The 25,149-nt window shown below is 42.9% G+C and overlaps 1 protein-coding gene across 13 annotated transcripts in view; it reads left to right on the top strand.

The window, feature by feature from the left end:
* IKZF1 (IKAROS family zinc finger 1 (Ikaros)) overlaps positions 1–25,149 on the top strand; it is a 93,604-nt gene that overhangs the window by 15,858 nt on the left and 52,597 nt on the right. For all 13 annotated transcript variants that reach the window (XM_008569882.1, XM_008569881.1, XM_008569894.1 and 10 more), the window contains one exon: positions 6,339–6,458. In XM_008569882.1, the coding sequence (XP_008568104.1) occupies positions 6,339–6,458 (120 nt within the window). The remainder of the gene's footprint in view (positions 1–6,338; positions 6,459–25,149) is intronic.

The raw sequence follows: 25,149 nt of genomic DNA, 5'->3' as shown, positions 1-25,149 counted from the left end.
ATTCACGGGCATTTCTCGTGGAAGAGGATCTCATTCACTGGGTTTGCCTACTATGGCTAGAGGGGATTCAAGTGCCAAAAAAATTCCAAAGGCAAGAAGAGACCCTTTCCTTGTTCCTGCTCTGCTGCTGCTGCTTGTTACTTTCATCTTGGAGAGCTTCTAAATTGTGTAAATGGAGAAGCTAAATCTCAGCTTGCGTAAATTCATTCAAAGAGAATGAAACCCCTTTGGTACCCATTCTGATGTCATAAAGTCAAAACTGAACGCTTTAGCCTAGGAGCTGTCTCTGGAATGTGTCCCATAAGAAACAGCTGGTCAATATTATGATCTCATATCTTGGTAACAAAACTACAGATAGTTTTTGTCTGATAGTTTTCTTTTCCTTAACATTATGCTAAATATGTAATGTGTTCTAGACTCTGACTGTTTAGTGCAGAGGGTCGCTAGAGTGGGGAAAGAATGGAGGGGGACCTTATTACACAAGACTTCCTGAAAAAGAAAACGCTTTTTGTGTTTGAAAAGATTTGGTCTGAAATTTAGTTTGCATCCACTCAGGAAAGGAATTACTATTTCAAAAACACTAATAGTACTTTTGATTTATGTTAAACTGACCATTCTAAATAGTGATTAGAGCATTTGAAGAGGTGTGTCAGTTTTAGTGAAGACGTAAAAGATACTTTTTCTACATCTTGGAATTTTCTGCTTCTCCAGTTAAAACTAATATTTTTTTTCATCTCTAAATTTGGGGGAAGTGGCAGTTAATTATGGTATGTACACTTAGCCAAATAGGAATTGACATTCTTGATAGGAAATCTGAGAAATACATTAATGAATCATCCTTTTTACAATAAAATGTTCAAATATCAGCAATTTCATAGGGTTCAACCTAATACACGTGAAATACTTACGTGAAAAACAGAGAAGTACGTAATATCTGACTTTTTTCAAACCACTTGGTTTTTTCCTTCGTGGGATTTATCCTAAATGTAGACTGTGCCCTAGTTTACGGTGTCTTGCAGGTAGGAGACAATAAATATTTGCTGACTTGAATCTACACGTGTTGGGAAAATGTTACTGATAGGCTTGGAGGAGAGTCCACTTAAAGCAAGCTGTCATTTCCTTTAGGGCATATCTCACTAATTCTTTGGGTAAAGTTTTCTTGTCTCTCTTTTTTTGTTGTTGTTGGGTGGGGGGGTGCTATCTTTCCAAAATGCTTGTGCATGTGCATTATTTTTGCTTTCGTTTCTAAAGAAAGAGTTAGCCTGTGGGAGAGTGGAAGGCCTGTCTTAGCATCCCACCTCTGCCTCCAACTATGGGACATGAGACTGTTATCATTCCCTCCTGGACCACTGTAGTATCATCTGCAACATGATGGACTTGAACCAGTCAATCTTTAAGGTTCCTCTGGTCCCTATGACCCTGAATATATGAGGGTACTTCAAAAAATTCATGGAAAAATTTGTATTATCTTTTAATTCTATTCTTCCACAAACTTTTTGAAGTACTTTGTATACTGGATATTTTCTTAATGCTCTTTATAATGTGATTGTTGGAACATGTATACCCTGTAGATAGACATAATCTGCATAGGGAAAGGAGGCTTATATATGTTGAAGTATCAGTGGAAATATCTAATCATAGTAAATCACATTGATTGAATGCTTTATATTTACCAAACACTGCCCTAAGCATTTTCTCATTTCAACCTTCCAAGGACCCACTGAAGAAGATATAGTTATCTCCAATTTGCAGGGAGCTGAGACTCAGAGCATTTAAGTAACTGACCAGAAGTCCCGCAGGGAGCCAGAGATGGTTCTGGGGTGTGAGGCCCATTTAGACCCTAGAGTGCAAGCTTCTCCACTGGTCTGTAGACTTGAGATTCTATATTCTGAGCTTTTCTTTACCTCAGGAATTATGTTCCCCAAGGTAATTGTGTATAATAGAAACTCATGCATTTGGCACAGGTGGAATCACAGAACTTTGTTGGGTGAATTACAATCTCCTTGAGAAATTATTTGCTTGCAGTTGATAAACTAATTATACAATTTCTCACCTAATTTGCCCCCAAGAACTTCTCATAGTTAATGCTTTACTTGAAACATTTGCAATAGGTAAATTAAATATAAATTGGTGTATTTATAACTTACCCAGAAGTTTCTTTCATTTTTCTATATAAGTGAAATTTTATTGCATCTTCTAAATGATTCCATTTAAATACTTGCTGTCTTGCTGTCTATACCCCTGTGTATTTGCATGTGATTGTACCTGCCCTTACAGAAAATATGGGAGCTTGGTGCTATATGTACCTTATGTTTCTATAGTATGTCACAGTTTACCAAATAATACTATGAGCTTATTTAGCATATCAGAATGCACACACATTATGTTTATTTTATCTTTACCATAACCCTGTGAGCTAAGCCAAAATCATGTTTTTTAGCATCCTTTTATACTTGAGGAAAGAGTTTTAAAGAAGTGACCTTTCTCATCTTCCTGTCAGTCTTACAATTTGGTCAAACCAGAACTAGATCCTGGATCAACTAACTAGTCAGAGTGTGTTAATATTTGGTGTTGTTTAAATATTATTAAATATTATTTAAACATTTGGTATAGGTATTTATGTGTTGATTTAACAATTTAGAAAAAATCTTTTATAATCTTTGCATGGTTTTTGCATTTTAAATGGTTAACTGGGCAAATTTGTTTAAAATCAACACATAAAAGTATTTTGCCTATCGTGAAGGTTTTCATGAAGCAGTAAATTTTCATCATGGAGATCTCCAGCAGTCAAAGAGTATGCGGGTCCCTGGATATAGAGGTTCACAGGAGTGATTAATGTCTCAGCACTATGACTCAAACTTTGGGGCTTTTAGGCAAATCAGATGACCTCTTGAAAACTATCACTGAGTTAAAGCAAGATAAGGTTGAATTAAAACAGAGCTGTTGGAAGGCATGTGCATATATCTCACTTTTTACTAGAAGCCCCTGTACATACCGAGACTGATTTTTTATTCTCTCTCCCCATGTGGTTTCTTCTCCATAGAGAGTTGCTATTGATCAATCTGACCTATAGTATTTTAGAATCATGATCCCTGCTGCCTTCATTATTCCTTTTCTTCCCCGTGTTTAAAAAAAAAGAAAGAAAAAAAATAAAAAAGAAGTACCAAGATGCAAGATCAGAGACACTGGAGAGCTGGCACTTAATTCAGTGCAGGAACCCAAGACAGAAATAATTCTTAAGAAGCATGTCTATTATTATGAACATCCTCAACAATTTGTAGTTGATCTTGTTTCCTAATAGAGAAATCAGTTAAATTAAAAGAAAAGTAACCAAGAGTTATTTGGATGTATTTTAGCGTGAACTCAGCAGAAGGTGTGGTATTCTTTCATTGGACAGATCCTGATTCTGTGAGATCCTCTCTCAGTTCTAGTGTGCATGGCATCTCAGGCTTCCAGAACATCATGGAACACTCCAGAGTTATCAGAGGGAAGACCATGATAAGAAAATAAGTTAATAAAGTTTAGTTTTTCAACCTGTCACCTCCACCCCATAATAATGATAGCTGGTTAATCACAGAGACACCAGTGCACACTCTTTATGCCTTGTACCTGTGTAATCATTTTGCCAGCTTGTTAGGCCAGGGGGCTCCACTGTCATTTCCATGGAGGTACTTTAGGGGGGTCTTCGGGAAGGTAAGTGGCCTGGGTCCGCGATCTTTCACCCTCTCTACCCTGCAACGTCTCCACTTTACCTAGAAGGCCTATTTTATATATTAAAGTTCTGTGTAAGATTATTTTCTTATCCTATGGGCCGGCCCGGTGGCGCACTGCTACAGTGCGCCACTTGGGAGCGTGGTGGCGCCCCCGCCGAGGGTTTGGATCCCACATACAGACTGGTTCCTGCTCACTGGCTGAGTGAGGTGCGGGGGCAACACCGAGGGTTGCGATCCCGTTGCCGGTCCCGGTCTGGTATGGGCGCGACACTGAGGGTTGCGATCCGTTGCCAGACACGAAAAAAGACAAAAAGGAAAAAAATAAATAAATAAATAAAAGATTATTTTCTTATCCTTTCTCCCACCCTGAAAGGAAAGGATTCTTCTGACCACCTCCCTAAAGTCCTCAAAGTTTGAGGACCATTACTCTAGGAAGTCATCTTATATGAATATAAGAGTTCACAAATGATTTATATACCCCCTGCATTCTCCTGTTCAGAGTTCTTCCCCATTTATAAATGAGGTGAAAAGTAACACTAAAGACATTAACTATTGTGACTTTTAAAGTCTTCCATTTAGGGCCATGAAAATATTACTGACTTCATGCACATTTCCAAGGCTTTGTGTAACATCAGCGCTTTCAATCAATTTCTCTCTGGCCTTTTGTTTTTCCTTTGGAAATTCTTATAATCCTGTCTCATCTTTAACTATTCATCTTATTTTGGCTATCCAAATATACCCAATAATGCTCTTTCTGAAAATATGCCAATTGTGGTAATTACAGAAAAGCTGGAATATTAAATTGTTATGTCTGTTTCCTAGAGTACTCAATATGATTCCCCAAAGCATAGCCTTGGTGCCTGGGCAGGTTCTATTTTAAATATTCCAGTAAAGGTTGCTGCATATATGGGGGATGATTCTGCTGGGCTTGCCAGTCCTCTGAAATGTTAGTGTCACTCTTGTAGAAGGTTTATTCAAACAAGAAAGGAAATTTCACATTGTACCTCATATTTTCTAGTTAATTCATCACTTGCACGTTCTCCCAGAAGTCTGGGTTTGTCTACGTGGGAATGTCATCTTCCCTGCTAAACCTTGTCTGCTCACTTAGCAAACACACAGTCCCCATCTGTTGCTGTCCCACCTGTCCTCCTTTAGCATCTTAATCTAAACTGGTCTTCTCCAAGCAGCTAAAATACATTAGTTTGCATTCGCTTAGCTCCTCACTAGCTGTTTCTCACTTGTGGTTTGTATCTGGTAACTGAAGTTTAAGTTAGATCTTGAAGGGTGGAAGCCATAGGAATTTCAGCTTCAATGGAAAGAGAGCATTTTCTGCCAGTCACAGCTTCTCGGAGTTGGATTTCTTGGAGTGGGAGTGGACTCCCTATTGCTAGAGGCTGTGATCAAGCTTAATTCTAATTCAGTCAGAATAAATATAGTTATCCTGTAAAACTCTGTTTCATTTGGTAAGTCCTACTTTGTGAACTATAGGCAACTTTTGCATGTGTGTGAATTACATTTTAATTTTCCATTTCAAAGAAAGAAAATTCCTGTTGGCAGAGTTTGTTTGCATACAGGGAAGGAATCTTTTTCCCAATAGGAGTGGATTTCCCTTTCATTCTGTCCACGAAGTTAAGTCAAATTAGGCAGCTGGCAAATATTCCCTGGCTCTTCAACTGAATGTGAACAGACCCCAGAGTATGTAGTTCTGAGTAGGATGCCCAGTCTGGTGTCCTTAAAAACTAATTGACACGAGGGTGTGGTGAGGCATGTTTGGAGGAGGGTAAATTGCAACAGCCTTACAGGGGGAAAATTTAGCAAAACATATGAAGAGCCTTAAAAATGTATGTGCTTTTCGGGCCAAGCCCATGGCGCACTCAGGAGAGTGCAGTGCTGGGAGCGCAGTAGCGCTCCCGCCATGGGTTCGGATCCTATATAGGGATGACCAGTGCGCTCACAGTGCTCACTGGCTGAGCACGGTGCGGCCGGTCTCAAAAAGGACAAAAAAAAAAAATGTATGTGCTTTTTGACCCAGCCATAAAATGGCTGGAGATTTATACTAGGGTGATTATTAAGGATATTTGCAAAGATTAGTTACTCGGATGTTCATCACAGTGTTGTATATAAAAAAAGATTAACAACAGTATATGTTCAAAAGTAGAAAAAATGATCTAAATAAATCCTAATATACCCATTGTAAAAAAAAAAATTGTGAAAGTATGGTCACTGGCATGAAATGCATTTGTGAGAATGTCCAAAAGCTATTTTAGTTTGAAAAGCAAAATATATCACCACATATTATCTATAATACATTAATTTATATGTATGTGCACACACACACTCACATAGAGACCATAATTTTAATAGTGGAAATCTCTGGAATTACAGATAATTTCATTTTTTTCCTTTTGCATGTTCTCTCATGTTTGTTTTGTGGGGAGAGGGGCAGTTATATTCTTTTGCAAAAAGAAAAATATGTATTAATCCCAGAGAAATCTTAACTCAATCCAGCGGCCTCCTCCTCAGCTCCCCTCCCAAGCCAAGCCAAGGTGAAGTCCAGGGGATCTTGGGCTTTCCCCGCTGGTGACAGTGACTGCCCGAAACTCAAGCTCTGACTTGTTTCCTCAGGGAAGGAAAGCCCCACAGTGAGTGACACTCCAGATGATGGCGATGAGCCCATGCCTGTCCCCGAAGACCTTTCCACCACCTCTGGAGGACAGCAGAGTTCCAAGAGTGAGAGAGTAGTGGGTAAGTGGGTCGTCCCCATCACCCCCCCATCCTCCCTGCAGGCATCACCTGCTGTTCCTGTGTAACCTTCTGAGACAGTGACTAAGGGATGTGAGCCATTTTATCTTAATTGTCTTGTTGAGGAAATATGCTACAGAGGTCAGCAGGATGGGGCCTCTTTATGAAGGAGGATGGACACACACAGGCCAGCGTGGCTGTGAGACCCACCTGCCCAACAAAATGGCAGAGCTGAGGTGCCCCTCTGCCATGGGACGTATCTCTGTCACGCTCCTCTGTCCTCAGTGCACTTGCAGGAATCAAATTTTACAGATGGTAGTTAGTGAAAATTACACATTTTATGTGTTCCGGCAATAGGGCAATTTATCTTTAGAGCTTTGCTTCACCTGGCCATATTATGTTATCCCTCAAACCTCTACTTCGTAAATGCCAGAATTAAGTGAGAATAGAAAATGTGATAAATGGAAATATTTAAATGTTAAAAATAATATAGATTATTGAAGTTAGCAAACAGTTACATATCTTTTCTATAAAGGGCTAGGTATGGAACCATCTGAAATCACTCCACTGGTTAACTTAAACACGCTACAGTTCGTGTCTAGAAAACTTGGTCCATCCTCTTTCTTACAAGAAAACAGAGGCCCAGAGAAGTTCACTGAATTAACCAAGATCAAATGGCAGAGTCAGAATTAAACTCTATTTCTGACTCAAAGACTAGTTTTCACTCCGTAATACCATGTTCTCATGAGCTGAGTCAGCAGTTCCTTGGAATTTCTATTTTCTTTTTTTAAAAAAGAAGGAGCTGTGTTATTGGGAGCCACCTATTTGCACAAAAGAATGCCATGAAGGATATGTAGGTAAAATGAGGTAGGATGGATCAGTGTGGAACAGCTACATAAACCGCATTCTCACAGGCTTGTGAAAATCACCTCGGCCATCTTTCTATAGGACATCCTCATGCGATAACTAAGAATATGAAATAACTAAGAATTTATAAAATATATATATAGAGATATACATATATATAAAACATATTTTATATATTTTCATGTGTCTTAGAAATGAAGTTGACTTTGGGTGTAATGGTTCTTTTTTTAAAAACTTAGCTATATAATTCATGGCACAAACAGATAATGATAGTGGCAAAGCTGCTGGGTACAGATGAACTGAGAAAACAAGTACGTTTATGAATTCTTTTTCCCTATTGGAACATAGCTACTATATGAGGGAAGCTAAGTGGGGAGAGAAATAACACTTGTAAATCACTATGTTCTATCCAGGAAAGCTATGTACATCATTTCAGGGTTTCCCAAAGTTGGAACACATGTGATCACGCTGTATTTTACTTGTGTATTTATTTTTAAGGTTGTCTTCTATTTATTGCAAGTGATACTAGTTTTCCCACACACTGTACTGCTACAAAGGTTCCTCTTAAAACACATTTACGTAAATTAAAAATTCACCTTAACTAAAAACATTAAGCCGATGGATGATAGTCCATATACATGATAAAAATGTGCAAAGGTGGCACATGGGTAGCTAGGTAATGTAGGGGCGACCTGTGTTCCCTCATTTGTTTAGTCTCTGAAGCACCCAGTGCCACCGGTGCCCTTCTCCCCACTTAACGGATGAGCAAACTGATGCTTATACCCTGTCTGAGGATGCAGAGCGAGGGGCTGAGGGTCTGGGAGCCAAGAGGAATTATCCATTAACCATGTAAATGAATTGAGAGCCCAGACGCCAGAGCTGGCCTGTGGCTCGGGGTCACTGTGCAGAAGGTGGTGGGCTCTCCCTGCAGTCTTGCTGCAGCGTGGAGCCTTTGAGCCATCGTGGCCGAGATGGGTACCCTTTAGAGAACTGAAAGTTGGGCTGATTCCTGGAGAGTAAAGGACAGCCACAGTTCAGTTGGTAGAGATAAATAAACCAATGTTATATATAACTTCAAAATAGTCTAAATATCTCACCCCTTATGAACTTCAAGTTGTTGATAGTTTTCCCAGGTGAGGGACCATGGTTGGCATTGCTAACTGTTTCCCGGGACTGTGTTCTGTCCCTTGGAAGCTGAGCTCTAGGGCCCCGGTGTGTGCAGTACAGGTGTCACCTGAGAGTCTGGGCAGGTTAGTCAACTTCCTGTGGACTCTGCCTACTGCCCCTTATCATGTGTGACATGATTTCAGTCCACTTTTCCTTTCTGGATAAAGTTTAGACAACATGAGTTTCAGAATTATGAAATTTAAAGACCCTGGAAGATCTGTTTGGGTGGTTTGTAGACACCAGACCCAAGTCAATGTAGCCCTGCAGATGGGCAGGAAAGCCAGAGGAGGTGGGCACCGAATTGGGATTTGGGAGAGCAAATGCTCTCACAGGGGACTGGAGGCCAAAGGTCATGACCATGAAAGCACTGAGTGCAAAAGCCAGACAACAACAAGCCCTAGATGGGGGAGTTTTGGGGAGAGGAAGTCAGGAAGTGCAAGGACCCCAGAAGGCCCAGAAGGAGAAGAGACATCAAAGCAAGAAAGGAATCCCCACAGTGACTCTGTTTCAGAGACCAGCCTTTATGATTCTTGAAGGAAACCAGCTAGCTGTAGTATGTGGAGACAGGTTGTTTATTAAAGTAATTTGTAATATGTAGCATTAAATAAATGACTTAGGTAGGTAACATCAGGACACAGCATGAAAAGGTAGGGGGAATTTGTAGATCAAAGGAAACCAACTTAATGCCATATTTCGTCAAATTATTCCATGGGGATGAGTCAGAAGAACAGAGGAGTGTGACAGAACAGAAAACAGGAAATGAGACCCTCCCCAGGATGAAAGCAGTAAGGCAGGCAGAGGAAGTGGAGTTGTTGAAATGCGGGGGACACAAAAGGGGTGGAGTGGCCCTGGGGAGACGGGGGGTGGCCTGACAGAGCAGGGAGGAGGGGAGATAACTTAGAAGGGACAAGTCCAAGTCCCCTTCTCCCTGGCCTTGTTGTGCCCCGGGGCAAGGCTTTTCCTCCTCTTAAGGTGACAGTAGCAACTAAACACATATCACAGAATGGCTTTGAGGGTTATGGCCTGACGGAGCAGGGAGGAGGGGAGATAACTTAGAAGGGACAAGTCCAAGTCCCCTTCTCCCTGGCCTTGTTGTGCCCCGGGGCAAGGCTTTTCCCGTTGGACCTTCGTTTCCTCCTCTTAAGGTGACAGTAGCAACTAAACACATATCACAGAATGGCTTTGAGGGTTAGAAGAAAAAATTGTAGATACATTTGCTGAAGATAGAATAGCAACAGCAAAGTAAAAAGGACAGAAAAAGGCAGAAAATTTGTGCCAAACAGAAATTTTAAAGATTTACAAGAAGGGTAAAGGAACCTGTTGAAGCTTCAGTGGAAAGGAGGGAAAGAGAATAGATAACGTTGTTACGCTAAGGATAGAAGCAGCACTTATTTGTTTTATTTTATTTTATTTTTTTCCTTTTTGTCTTTTTTCNAAGTGGAGTTGTTGAAATGCGGGGGACACAAAAGGGGTGGAGTGGCCCTGGGGAGACGGGGGGTGGCCTGACAGAGCAGGGAGGAGGGGAGATAACTTAGAAGGGACAAGTCCAAGTCCCCTTCTCCCTGGCCTTGTTGTGCCCCGGGGCAAGGCTTTTCCTCCTCTTAAGGTGACAGTAGCAACTAAACACATATCACAGAATGGCTTTGAGGGTTAGAAGAAAAAATTGTAGATACATTTGCTGAAGATAGAATAGCAACAGCAAAGTAAAAAGGACAGAAAAAGGCAGAAAATTTGTGCCAAACAGAAATTTTAAAGATTTACAAGAAGGGTAAAGGAACCTGTTGAAGCTTCAGTGGAAAGGAGGGAAAGAGAATAGATAACGTTGTTACGCTAAGGATAGAAGCAGCACTTATTTGTTTTATTTTATTTTATTTTTTTCCTTTTTGTCTTTTTTCATGACCGGCAACGGATTGCAACCCTCGGTGTTGCTCCCGCGCCTCGCTCAGCCAGTGAGCGGGAACTGGTCTGTATGTGGGATCCGAACCCTCGGCGGGAGCGCCACCGTGCTCCCAAGCGGCGCACTGTAGCAGTGCGCCACCGGGCCGGCCCAGCACTTTTTATTTTAAAGAGTCCATCCATAGGGTAAGCAAACTGAAAACAGAACCAGAAGAGAAGGGAGGAATTTGCTAAAATAGGGTGAGACCAAAGGAAAGATGTAGGGTGCCGGCCACCACCAGACCCAAGTTAAAGGGTACGAGCTGTGACTGTTGAAATTTCAAGAGGAAATGGTGAGAGACTAAAAGGTGGGAAAAGGTGGGAAAATATTTGGTAATAATGGATTGCAGGCAGGGGTGTCTGTTTTAGAAAGACAGAAGGAATGCTTTTGAAAGGCTGTGAGCCGTTATTACCAGTGGCATCATTCGGTTTTAGACAAATCTAAATCTCAACAAGGAGAAACAAAGTGGCGGGAAATGGTAGAAATCAGCCCCCTCGGATGGGGGTGGAGGTTATACTGATGGGTGGGCCACTCCAGTGTGGCTGGTCCAGTGCTGAAGGAATCCTGTAGTCTCTGTGTAAATATAGGAAAGCAGGTGGCAGAGCCCCAGGGCAGGGCCACAGCTCTAGGTTCAGTCTCCATTTTCTTCCAGGTCTGAGTAAGAGGAACAAAGGATTTACAGTGTAGCTCACAGAATTTGAGTTAGACACGCAGGAGAACTTTCTGGCAAGGAGAGTTTTAGTCATCAGAGTGGTCTATTTAATGAAACTGTAGATTGTTCTTCTGAAGTGGTCTCTTTAAAAACGAGAGAACTCTCACCTCTCTGAAGTGGTTGTGTATGAAACTGTTTAAAAATGAGGATGCACTTGGTGACCTCTTAAGGCAACCCCAAATTTACTCAATCAGCCGTAGCACATTTACTAGAGAAATGAAAAATGGGTACAGATTGATTCTGAAAATTTGGACAGGGGCTCCGAAAAGTCTTTAATTTAGGATTGTCAGGATTGGAGTCTAGATAGCAGACAAGCGTCTTGCCTAAGAATACTAAACCCTTAGTTATTTTCTTTCTTTACTCAAGAACGCTTCCATTTCTTCCTCCTCCTTCATATCATGGACTTTTGCCAGTTTCTGACTTGCTCTCTCTTTACCTGTGCACGTCTCCATGTCCTGCCATTGACTGGGGATCCTTGGTCGCTAGGAGCCTACTGACCAGCACACAGGTGCGCTTCTGACTCCGAGAGCAGGGAACTGTGGCTGTCGATCGGGCTGGTTCCAAGCGCAAGACTGGCCGTGAACAAGGAGGAAGGAGGTTTTGTGGGCTGGAGCAGAGGAAAAAAAGAAAAGGCCAGAGGATAGAGAAGAAGGATACGAGGCTAATAAACTAGGATGGCCACCCCTGAGAAAGATGACAGCCAAATATAGGGTTTAGAGTGGAGTCAGAGGATGAACCCAGGATCAGAAGCACAGTATTGCCGTAGGGCTGAACTGGCACAGACATAGAGGGGGTGTTTGAATCAGCATAGAACTGAGACCAATAGAGGTTGAATGGGGCTTACTGGGTGACTTGCCTACATGGATTGATCATCAGGACAATCTTACGCAGTAGATTCTTTTAGGCAGAACGGAATGTGAGTTTGAATACGAGGAGATGGCAAATGTATTTATACATGCCCATTTCACTCTAGAATGTACTTCTTTGTCTGCTCCTGTAAGCGGCGCGCTGGCAGAGCTGTGGGGGGATAACCATTGTTCCATCAGTGGTGTGGTTCAGGACGTAAGTGCTGGACATGGTACCTCTGGGACGCATGGCTCTGTGCTTCATGGTAATGCTGAGATAGAAGCCAAATCAGCACAACTTTGGTCCTTCACGTGCAATACTTTGACTGGGGTTTGATTCACCCTAGAAAAACTGCAAAATATATAAAAAGGTAGAAAAAATCTTTTCCCGCCAAGAATCCAGGAAAAATGACCATGAGTAAAAACATAAATCTTCTTTTTTTTTTTTTTTTTTTGATTCATTCAATCAAGAAAAAATTCCTTTACTCAGCCGTGAGTTCTGGGACTGAAGCGGGAATTGTAAGAGGATCCATGTATTTTCAATTGGTTATTCTGGTGCCAAATCTCCCCTTCATTTTAAAGTGTTAGGCAGGAGACCGAGATTATGCTGGGCATGGGCAAGTGACAGTAACACTCCTCCCCAGCCCAGGAGGGAAGAGGAGGAGCTGGAGACAGTTGTTCAGGATGGAGAGAGAGCCTCAGCTCTGGTCTAATTGGAGATTGGGCAGCGGCTTCTGAGCACAGATGCAGAGCCTGCTTATCTAATCAGCAGCTAGAGGAAGTTGTTTTATCTGTGAAATGCATCTCTTCTGAACCGATAAACCCCATTTTAGCTAGAGAACTATTATCTAGCAGCATCTGAGCTGCAGCTGAGCTCAGGCATGTTCAAATGTGAGAGCAGGCACAAGCAGAGAGCAGTCTGCTCCACTTCAGAGTGGCTGGGGTCTTGATTTGACGTTGTTGTTTTTTTTTTTTCCCTCCCTCCATTTTCTTTGAGGAGCAACTAAAAGCGTATCATTTGGATTCTTGTTCACCTGGCTCTTGTAGTTCCCTGCCCCTCTTCCTAGTTGAATTATAGTGCAGTGGTTTTGATGGGGCAAACTTTTACAATTCTATATTATTCATCTTGCAATTTCCTATCTGTGTCTTGGAATGCCTTGTGAAGATAGCAGGTGTTGTTGCTGTAAACATATCCAAACCAAGAGGGTGCCGGTTGGAAAGCCTGTCCTTTTCCTGAACTACTGCAATGTAAGATACTACAGTATTGCAAAAATTATTTTCCCACCCTCCAAGTCTTTCCCTATTTGATGAGAGGCTACTATGTAATAGGCTCATTGGTTCCCATTTCAAGATAAATTTTAATTTACAGTCTTTCCAAATTGTCTTTTTATTACCTCTGATTTGTCAGTCAGGGCAAAATGTTTGGAAATCATGATCTTCTTCACAGAATTCTGTGACAGTTTCGGTACACTAAATAAAAATAAGTGATTCTGTGCTGTATCAGATACTATCTTGTACTAGGTTTTGGTATAGACAGGTGAGACCAGGCAGCAGAGGTTTAAGAATGTTCCATGGAGAAAACTGCAGTTAATGCATGTGTGTGTATGTATGTGTTTGTGCATGTGTGTGCATGTAGTATATGTGTCATGTTTGTGTGTGTGCATGGTACATGTGCATACTTGTGTACATGTTCATGTGTGTGTGATAATGTGTGTATGTGTATGTTTGTATATGTTTGTATGTGTGTGATGTGTATGTGTGGTGTGTTTGTGCGTGGGCATGTGTTTGACGTATGCATGTGTGCTATGTGTTTGTATGTGTATGGTGTATGTGTGTGTGGTGTGTATATGTGTGTATGTATGTGTATGTGTGGATGTATGTGCATGTGTGTGTGGTTTGTGTGTATATGTGTGTGTTGTGCGTGTATGCATGTGCATGTATGTTTGACGTGTGATGTGGTGTGTGTGGTGTGTATATGTGTGTATGTATGTGTATGTGTGGATGTATGTGCATGTGTGTGGTTTGTGTGTATATGTGTGTGTTGTGCGTGTATGCATGTGCATGTATGTTTGACGTGTGATGTGGTGTGTGTGTGTGTGTGTGTTAGGTGATAAAAGACCACAGTAGCTCACTTGCAGGCACCAACTCTGTGCCTGGGAGCATGCTTTCTGGATAGTGAGAGCCCTGGTTTGGTTGTTCCCCAGCTTGCTAGCCCTGGCAAGTGACTTCACGCCATTTCTGCACCCACAAGATGATGGTGTCCCCTGGCCCCTGGGGCACAGGGTGGACAGTCACCCATGACAGCTGCTGTTGACACTGCCATCATCTTCGTACGGCATGCTTGATGCCAGATATTCCGAGACATCTGGAGACTGGATGGACTGTGCCTGTGACGACTGTTAGGAGGTGACTTCAGGGAGAAGCCTGACCCCTAGACCTTACCCAGGGCCTCAGGTTCCTTGAGTGTCTGCCCCAAAAGAGTCACCATGACCAAGGTGCCGCCCTGCCCCCTGTCTCCCCTGCTGAGTCCGCTTTAGGATTTGTGTGGATTCTGCTTCTGTCAGCTTAGAGCTTTCTGCACATTGTAGTTTCACTGCCTCTCAGGACATTAGGAAAGCCCCATTCAATATCAGTGACATTCACTGAGCCCTTGGCTGGGCCAGGCTGATGCGGCCACAGCCTTTAAGAACCTGCAGCCACAGACTGGAGACGGATGGCAGGTAACGGTAATGCAGAGCCGAGCTAACCAGCATTCGAGGATTTTCTTCAAGAACACAGACAAGGAAGGAGTGTTCCTGACTGGGGGTGCGCCGGGGAGAGGAGGATGGGGAAGACTCACAGGACACCTGCAGCATGAGCAGGGGACGAAAGCGAATCCTGTTTCAACATGAGGAGGGTGGAAGGAGAGGGGTGGGTGAAGCGAGACAGGCACGAAAGGGCCCCTGTGGCTTGCTTTGGGGCATGAGGAAGGGGGGTCCTGGAGGGGACCTGGGGACTCACCCCTTCAGACTGTGTGTTAGAAAGATTGCTCTCATGACGGATTAAATAGGGACAGACCAGCGAGGCCTCAGTTCAAAGGAGAAACACTGTGTCCTTAGCAGGGGCAGCGGTGGGAGAGGGAGAGTTAGGTGGGGGTGTGTCCCACTCACTCCATGGGTGTCGGGGGTGAAGCTGCTGTAACTGTGACTCTACCGAGCGAGATGGGAATATACCCAGAGTTGGGATTCACGGGAGATCCGGCGATGGTTCCTAGCCAAGGAACTGTCTCGAATGCAGGGATGTCAGCGGTGGAGCTGGTTCCAGCTGTGGTGTGTCCTCAGCTTGGGGGACAGTGGAGCACTGAGGGCCTTAGGGAATAATACCTTTAATTGTCTGGGAGAGAAAGCAAAGCAGGAAACAAAGAATGAGCTGTCGGACTCAGGCTAAATTTCTAGAAAGAAATATGACACAGAAGCCACTGGAAAGAGATTTTAACAGAGGCAACAGAGTCTCAAGGGGTGGTCAGGATGATGGTGCTAGCAAGAGGCCTTGGGGGTCACAGGTGGGTTTCCCAAAAGTAGCTCCGTATGGTGGAGGCAGAAGCCAGCGTGTAAGAGGGACAGGGGAGCAGGCGTGGGGATAAGAGGGCGGCCGCAGACGGAGGAGTTAGGGACAAAGGGACGAAGAGAAGGAACAGGCTGAGGGGGCTGCAGGACTGGGGGAGGGGTTCATAGGTTGATCTTTTTAGGAGGAGAATATTTAAATATGTTTGAAGGCTGATAGGAAGGAACTGGTGGAGAAGGAAGGATTAAAATATCCCAGCCCAAGAAGAACCCCAGGGCAGGCAGGGGTCAGTCACCTAAAAGCTGGACTGGGGTCACTGCCTTGACCATGTCCCGGGCAGGAAAAGGTTCCCCGGGGCTCCTCAAGGTGCTGTCTCTATTCAGAGGGGCACACACAGGGCAGGTCTTCCTTGACCACATGCTCTGCAGTAGCTGTGTCACCATTCTCTAGCCTTCCTGCCCTGTTTTTCTCTATAGCCACACACATCACCGCTTATGGATGGAGGGCTCAGCCCTGATTGCTCACTGTGGCTCCGCCGGCTCTGGGGCATCCCCTAGCACAGAGGAGGTGGTGCCCAGTAAGTGTGCGTTGAATGAATGGATGGGGTGCTGGCGTTGACTCAAAGAGGCGAGGCAAGGGCAGATGGAGAGTGCAGGACAGTAAGAGAACTTTAAGTCGAGAGGAAGGATTTTAAGGCTGTATCTGTGTTCAGCATCTTGATTATTTTAAGTCACTGTTTCTCAGTGGGCACAACTGATATTTGTGGGAGACCTGCCTCGCAGGAACTGTAGCCACCCACATCACAAGTGGTACCCCTTGGCCCTGGTCATCGTGACACCCAAATGTCTCTTCGTGTTTCTTGTCTGGGAGAGAAAGCAAAGACAGCCCCAATTGAAGCGCCACGTTGTAGCCTGAACGCTTCCATCCTCCCTTCCTGAAGCACCCACTACCCACTCATGAGAGGTTCGCAAATCCAGAAGGGCCATTTGTGGCTGGTTATTTAAGATTTTTTAGTATAGTCAATAACGTTCCAGAACCTGACATAGGAATTAGAAAGGAACACCTATAGAAAAACCAGGCCAGAAAAGGTTCAAAAACTTCCATCCTCGTTTTCCAAACATGCTTCTAGATTTCACTTCATGTCGCCTGAGGTGCAGGTTAACTGTGGAAAGTTGTTTATGTTTATCAACAAAAACCAGTACTTATCTTATCTTCATTTTTATCTCACAAGCTAAATTTAGGATCACATTGTACCTGACAGCTGGTTTACTAAGGGAAATAAAAAAGATTCTTAGATGAGAAGTGCTATCAGAGTAGTAGATAAATAACGTTTTCTGCTGCTAAGTTTTTGGTCCCAATTTTATTTTCTGCTTTGTTCCATCTGTGTTGAAAGAGTAGTTGGCTCTGTGTATAAAACAACCAACCGACATTTCGTTAACTTTCCTTCTACATGGGGTTTCAGAAAGAAATGGAAAAAAAAAAAAAAAAAAAAAAAAAGGTTTGAGCTGTGGTTGCCAGTTGCCACCTGTCCCCTATCTGGTTAGGACTTTTCTGATTTGGGAAGTGTAAATATAACCCAGAAAAAAAAAAGCTTCCCCTCCTTTTATGCAAAAGTAGAAAGGTTTCAGCAGAGCAGAGCCCCGATCCGTCGCCCTGCGAAGTTTCCATGGAGCCAGTTAAATGAGAAGAAAACACACGTTCTGGGGGAGCTGGTGATTTCAGGAAGCTGCGCTCACAGTGTCTGCTCTGGCTCGCCGTGTGTAGTGGAGGCTGCAGGACTGTCCTCCCCCAGATAAGCCCAGTTGTCTTCAAGGTCTTAACAGGAACTACATTTCACAAATTACCACAGATCTGCTCAAAATGTTAAGCCCTTTGCCTGGGAGGATTTGTAGGAATAACAGAAATTTACAGGGAACTCCTAAAGTGTGCTCCAGTTGGAATCAGCTGACAGCTAAATTCTTGGAAAATCCGCTAGGCTATTCTTTGACTGTTGGTAGCTTGAAGTCAATCATGGTTGGATGTATTTCCACTGCAGAAATCGGCAAATGCTACAAGTTAGGGCTTCTTTGGGGGGTGGGGGGCTGGTTTATGTGCATGCCACTGGCTTAAAGACAATTTTAATGTCCTGACAGCTACAATGAAATTTGAAAGAAGGAATTATTTTGTGGATCACTCTGTGTCTGTGTGTATGTGTGTGTTTTATGAAGGGGTCTTTAGGAACGAGTGAGCCTATTGTGGAGGACTGTGGGGCAGTAAGGGGTACATAGAATTTGTCCAACAAGAAACTCTTTGCTGTTGATATTACAAACTGGAGATGTTGGAGCAACTAGAATCTCCATATCAGCAAATAGAATGCTTCCTTTGCATTGACTTTGGCTGCTGGTGGAGTATGATTAGAAAAGGATTCTATGTCTTATTTATGAGATATTACTATTATTACTATTGCTGTTATTTTGGTTTGAGGAATTTTAAACCACAAAGCAAGACTTGTCTAAGTTACATCGTTCTTTGACTTTGGCTGCTGGTGGAGTATGATTAGAAAAGGATTCTATGTCTTATTTATGAGATATTGCTATTATTACTATTGCTGTTATTTTGGTTTGAGGAATTTTAAACCACAAAGCAAGACTTGTCTAAGTTACATCGTTCTTAAATTACAATGATTTTTCCAGAAAAGCATTAGCCTCACCGTATGCTTCAAATCATGGGATTAACTTGGTCTTTTTTAAAGAATTGTTGACTTCCTTAGATTAGATACACTCCTGAGATGTGTGTACAGATCTAGGAGGTGATGGTGATGCTTCAGTTGTCCTTGTGCCAGCGGTGGTTTCCTGAAGACACTTTCTCAGTAAGGGCTTAGCAATATGCAAATATCTAGGGGGCCTAGCAGAAAACCAACCCTACTGTGGAAGTACTGGAGATGCTCTTTGCACGTTGGTGCTTTGAAGCACCTGACACTCACTCTCTCCCCATGAACTGAAGAGCTGTTAGGTGCCCTACTTTCAGGATTGTGAGTTCAGCTGCAGGGATCTCTGAGCGGCAGGTCGCAGTGTGTCTTTGCGAGGCCCGCTGCCAGGAGAGTACTTCCCTGACAGGGGATGTGGCTGCAGGCTGTCCATTTCCACTGAAATGGGCAGTAATTCCTGTGAAGCTCTGAACAGCCGGTGTCTTCCCCCACCAGGCTGGTCGTGATCAATGGAAGGCCTCCAGCACCCACCAGTGCCTGGCTGAAGTGGCAGGGCCGAGTGGCATATGTGGTCATTCTCTTTTTCAGAGTGAAGGACTGTTCCCTTAGAAGTGAAATCCTGCTGAAATGAGAAAAGGACTTTTATTATAGCCCTGCAGGCAGCAGTATGATTATTTTTATTATTATTCTTAGAACCGGGCAGAATTTTGACTGCTTTTATAATATCTCTGTGCTCTCCAGTTGAACTTGGTGACAATAAAAATAAGAACCTGACAGTACCCCCAGAGCATTTACTCCTGCTGAAGTGCTCAATTAACTATTACCTGGTGTGGCTACCACTTGTTTAATCCTAGCATTACAGTTTAAGCAGTCTTTAGTGAAATTAGTGTTCGGTAGAGAATGCTGTGGTTTAAGTGAGGTGGCTTTAATCCTGAGAAGATAATGGAGTTATTTTTGCCTTTTCTGAAAGCTGTATTTACTTGCAATTTTAAGGTATTATTACTACCCATATATGGTCTCAACACTGATTTTTATATTTAACTTTGTAGAGGTGGATGTAAGCATTTATTATAAGGGTTTGTATTTGTTAGTTTATTTTTCCCATTTCAATAACTATTTTTTATTATTGATGAAGTATCTAAAAACCTGTCCTTCAAATCAGCCCACTGTGTGCATGCGCACCACACGCACATGTATGTGCATATTAAGTGTTAGGTGTGGGGTCTTTCTAACTGGGTCTCTAAGCTGACAGTCCCAGCCTGGCTTTATGCCTTTTGAGACACAGCAACCTTGATCAGACTTTGGTTGGTCGACATAGGTTTTATAGATGGATGATAACCAGCGTTTCTGGAATGTGTTTGAGAAATATGGGAGTCAAACATACTCGGGTACTACCCTCCAGTGAAAATGGAATGCAGTTTGCATTAGTACTTCGCAATTTTCTAGTGGCCACATTAAAAAAGAAAAATTACACAGGTGAAATTAATTTTAATATATTTTGCTTAACTCAGTATGCCTAAATATTATTATTTAAACATGTATTCAGTATAAAAAATTATTAATGAGATACTCGACCTCCATTTGTTCTAAGTCTTTGGGATCCAGCATGTATTTTATGCTGACAGTACATTGCAATGCGATTGGCCACACTTCAAGTGCCCAGGGGCCACAGAATCTAGGAAGCTAGGGGCCACCTACTGGTCGGGCAGATCAGTGGGCTCCCAAGAGAAGAGTATCATTATATTATAGAAAACCTTTTAAAATTAATCCTTGCTGAATTTTAGCCGAAAACTAGTCATTTATCAACCAAACACTAGTCATTTGTCTCCAAGGCAGTTTTAAAATCAATTTGCTCTTCAAAACATTCGCTCAATGTTCATTACAAATGAATGTGAAAATTCGGTTTTTTAGTTCTTCCATCTTTAGCCCACATTTGATTTAGAGAAAGTCTAGGTCCAATCCAAATTCAAGATCCTTTGGGTTTATTTCATGTAGCTCTGTTTTAACTATAGGTCTTATAGGCATTTGTTTAAGTGCACAACAGTGAGAATACAGCGACATGTAAACATGTAAATCATACCCGTTTTCCAAAGCTTAGTAGCTGAATTATGCAGAAATATAAGACTTTTAGTTTTCATTTTCATCCCTTCATTTTATTTTCGTGCACTCTCTCTGGTAAGTTTTTTGAGTTAGGACATCCTCTTTAGTTTTTTTGCAACAAGGTAATTAATTGCTTTATAGACACAAAGCACATTTCACGAGAGTGCCATTGAGGACCTGTGCTAAGTAAACTAAGCTTCCAAGACAGACACCACCACATCTGTGAAACTGTGTTGCAAAAATTGTGCAGAATGAAGCCTCCTGATAATTCCTAAAAGGTGCTGCTGCCTCCTGATGAGGCGGTGGAGCAGAGGAGGTGAAGGAAAGCACTTTTTTAAGGGACAGGGAGCAGCCAGAGAAAGCCAGCCTGCCATTTCTCCTCAGCACCCGTGTCCTGAGAGACTGTGCGTGGGTGGCCCTGGCATTTGACTCCCTTCCTGGGTAAGGGACGCCTCCCGCTGCTAACCACGCTCTTCTTGCAGTTCAGAGGACAGCGTGTGCACAGGCGGCTGCCACACTTCCTGAGCACACGCCGTCCGAGGCACAGATTTGTCATGGTGGCTTTGATTGTTGTTACTGTCCTTAGCCCTTCCTTTCCCTGTCTCTTTTCTTCCCTTTCTTGCCTTCTTTCCTTCCTTCCTTTCTTCCTTCCCTCCATTTAACATTTGATCGTGGATACACTTGCATCAAGATTCTGTTACATGGGTCCAAATGTCAGTTACTCAATCGTCTTGGCCTCCAAGAGTAGACTTTTTACGAGGCATAGAGAAGAGGCTGCCCAGGAGCGTCAGGTCCGCCCTCCCTGTGTGACAGGTAGACTAAAGCAGTGGTGCAGTTGGCAGTGACTGAAAGAGTCAAAGCCACACAATCCCACAGATCACAATCTCTGGCTCTTTGCTGCTTATTAAATGAATTAGACTGGGGTTACCTGGCTCAGGATTTATTGACAAGGAGAACTACTTCTTTGCACAAGAGGGTTGCACCAGGAAAAAAACATTGTGGCATGTGAGAAGGTTGCTGGCTCTAGCTGTGGCAGTCCCAGTTTCTTAGGTGAATGTGCATAGAGTTTAATATTGTGCAGCAGGCCTGGGATTAAGGACCATTCCCCCTGAACACACGCCCAGCAGGCTTGACTTTGGAGCATCTGCATTTATTCCAGGTTCACACTTTCTTTGCATCTCCCTCCTACAATTACCTTCAGACACCCAAGCACATGCTCTTGAATATTTCAGTCTGGGTTTTATTTTTCCTTTAGAAATAGTCAAAAGCCCTTTTAGAACCTTTGAATAAGGTAGTGAATTAACCTGGAGAATGCTGGGGGATGTGGGGGAAGAAGGGGTGGCTGTTCAAAATAGTATGTAATTGTAAAGTAGTAAGAATTGTTTTTTGGGCTGACTTATAAATTTGTCCTATCATACAAAAACAAAACAAAACAAGAAAACTTCAGAAGATGAGTCCAGCTTGTGATAGGAGATTTTGGAGCAGAACTTCTGGGTTTAATTCTTGGCTCCCTGCCTTACTAGAATTTGGATAGGTGGGCAGGCCTACCGCAGAGCTCCTCTTTCTTCCTCTGCAAAACTGATTGAACAAGATCACATTTTCTCCTACATGAATGATGTGTAAAGTGGAATTTTGAGAATTCATTCATCTGCACAGCTGGGTCGGGAAGGGTGAACCCTAGCCCTGTGCTCACTGCATGCGCTTCCTCCTGCCAGAGTGCCCTGGCCATGTCTTTCCTGCCCTCTGCCTTCATTGCTTTGTCCCTTCCAAAGAGTCCCTTATGTGGTCCTTCAGCAGTATTTGTAAGTTCCTCCTCAACACACATCACCAACGCATAGGGCAAATCATCCACATCTTACCTTCACATTTAGTGCACTCTTGGAAACAGATTTTACAAGTTGTACACTGTTTGCCTAAGTTCATGTGAGCACATCTAGCATTCTTCCACTCCTCAGTATCAGTGCTAAAATCCAAACATAGCTTCGTACATAAGGAGATCTGTGATGGCCGCAGCCTGGTGTTTGGGCATGAGCTGGCACAGCTGTACAACTTTGGTACCGTGTGCAGGTAGGTTGCAGGATCCCCCCAGCGCTGCTTCTGGTATCACGTCTCACTCACATAATACAGCTCAGGGTAAAAAGTAGAAATGTGAACATTTTGACTACAGAAAGACTAAATCCAATGTATTGTGAAAACCCTCTTTGTAATGCCTTTTCATGAGACTGGCTGCAGAAATAGACAACCACCTTGGTAGGGAATTGAAAGTCCGGAATTGACATTGTAACCACCAGATGAAAATAATTGAAACAAAAGGGAAGGGAACAGTGCTTACACAGTTGAGGGGAAAAAATAAAATGTGTCATCTGAAAAATTAAATCAACTATAGATAGGAAAAAATAAGAGGAATGAATGTTCTAAGTTTTGCTATATAATTAGATTTTGCTTTGCAGTCTGGAATCTGTGAAGGTCATGCCCTGTGGCCTTGTTCCTGCCCTTTAGCATACAAAAAATCTGAATTAACAACATTCTAGGATCCCAGAAATTATTAGTGGGTCCTACATTAAATTACCATCTTATAAAAATGTTTATAAGTATATACTATTAATTTGTTTTATCCTATTTAGTTTTGAAAACCAAAAAGAGGTCCTAATGTTTATTGACATGTTACTCAGAACTGTGTTGTCTCCAGAGGACAGTCACTAAATCTATTACAAGCTGTTGGAGCAGATGTCATAGGGAATCAAAGATGTGTAAGAACCAGCTCCCTTGAGGAGGTAAATAAACTGCAGAGACCTAAATGGAACCCTTGCACCTCAGTCTCTGCTAGATGTGGAGCCGAATGACCTGGTTTTGAGTGGTGTCAGCATTCCAGAATGCAAGGAACCAAGCAGGAGGTGGAGATTGAGCTGGTTTATGGAGGATCAGTTAATGAGACAGGTGCTTGTTAGGTACCTGCTGTGGCCCATGCTCCCTGCTGGGCCCAGGTGTGAACAAGACAGATAAGATTCCCAGGGTCAAAGAGTTTACATTTCAGTGAAAGAAAGGAAGGATGCGGCCCAGAAGAGGGAAAAAATGGTAAAAAGGGGAAAGATAGAAACAAATATAGAATAAACTATCTCCTTGTCCTATAAACAGTTCTGCCTGAGTTTGAACATCTGGCTTAATCAAACTATTTAATGAAAATATTTAGCTTTATGCCTTGGAGTTCATGGTTGCTTCTACTGAACATGCTGATTGCAGTGTAACCATTCCCCTAGTGGAAAGGCAAGTAGCAGCTTCGGTCTGCACGTGAATGAAACGGGTTAAAGTTTAGAATTGCTTCTGATGCTGACACCTTCCTTGCACCCCCAGCGCCCACAGCTGGCCAGGTGCACAGTTTGTTTGCACAACCTTCTGCTGCTGCTGTGCAGAGACATCTTCATTCCCATAAAGCATACTAGATGGAAGGCCCAATGCCTAAGTTCTTCTTCAGCATCCTTAACAGGTGATTGGCCCGCCAGTTCTGACACCTCGGGGGACCCACTGTAGGTTTAGGGAAGGACTTCTTATTGGAAAAGTCCTGAACTAAATCTGCTTCTACCTTGATCCATTCCTGCAGCCTCTTGCAATATAACTACTTTCTCTTATCTCAAGTGTGAGAGCCCTTCCGTCACTGAAGACAGCTACAATAGGCCCTCTAAACGTTCCCTTCTCCTGGCAGAAGTATGTTCATTTCCTCGGAATATAATGAAATAAACCCCACAGTACATTGGCCTTGCTAACGCCTGCTGCTCTCACTCTGCCCTGGTGTTCTTTGGGATGCCTGCATCCCTCCTAGATCATGGCACCCAAAGGACCTTCCTGGCCTCAGCAGAGAATGCAGAATGAAAGAGAAAAACGAGCCCCTGCTTTGGGAGGAGCTCGTGTGGCCTCCTTTCCCCTCAGGATGCAATGGAAGACAGCATGCTAAAGCCAACTGTGGGATTCCGCGGAACTCGCTGCTGGTAGTCTGTGAAACCGTTGAATATTAGACACATTTCAGTGCTTCTGAACTTTGTACCATATTCTAGTTCTGAGGGGCAGAAGCCAAGTAGCAATATCACCTTCCTTGCTCCTCCTGCTGCAGCACATGTGCACACACAAAATTATGTTAGATTTCCACAGCCAGGACCCATGTTAGCTGTCAACTGAGAACCCATGAGTCAGTTTCTCAGGAACAGCTCTGAAGACTGACCTCCCTCATCCTGTGTTTGTGCTTTTGATATTTGGGTCGAAGGATAGGAACTGGCCATTATCATCATCTTGTTTGGTTCAGTCAGCCTGTTAAGATCTTTTGGAAATACTGTATGTGCCAGATGCAGGGACAGTGATGAAGAAGACAGAATTGCTAACCTTGAGAAGCTTATTTATTTATTTATTAACGATTTTGTAATCTGTTACAATAGTAATTTTTAAAAGATGAAATTGGCATACCTGAGCTGCTAAGGACACCATTTCGCCTGATCCTGACTCCTCTAGCGTCCCTTGGCTCACTGTCAGTACAAGCACCTGCAGAAGGAAGCAGGTCATGATGGTGTGCCAGGGAACCAAGCTAAGGTCAAAGCCACGCTTTCGTTGTATGAAAACTGAGTTTTTGCATGTTCCTTGTAGGGAGCACAAATCACACCATGCATCTAACCAAAAGCAGAAAAATGTCGCATAGGAATACGCCTTCAATTCTACCTTATTCCAGTAACTCTAGTCTTACAAGTAGCTTTGCGTAGCAGACTTTTAATTGAATTTCATTTTTACTTTTGTGAGTGTAAATATCTTGAGACAAATCTGTTCTTTCCTGAAATCCAGAATTTCCAGAGCTCAGT

The sequence above is a fragment of the Galeopterus variegatus genome, unplaced genomic scaffold, assembly GCF_000696425.1.
Source record: "Galeopterus variegatus unplaced genomic scaffold, G_variegatus-3.0.2 Scaffold540, whole genome shotgun sequence".
NCBI classification, from domain to species: Eukaryota; Metazoa; Chordata; class Mammalia; order Dermoptera; family Cynocephalidae; genus Galeopterus; species Galeopterus variegatus.
Note: the sequence above shows the minus strand (reverse complement) of the source record. Positions and strands in the feature narration are given on the sequence as shown.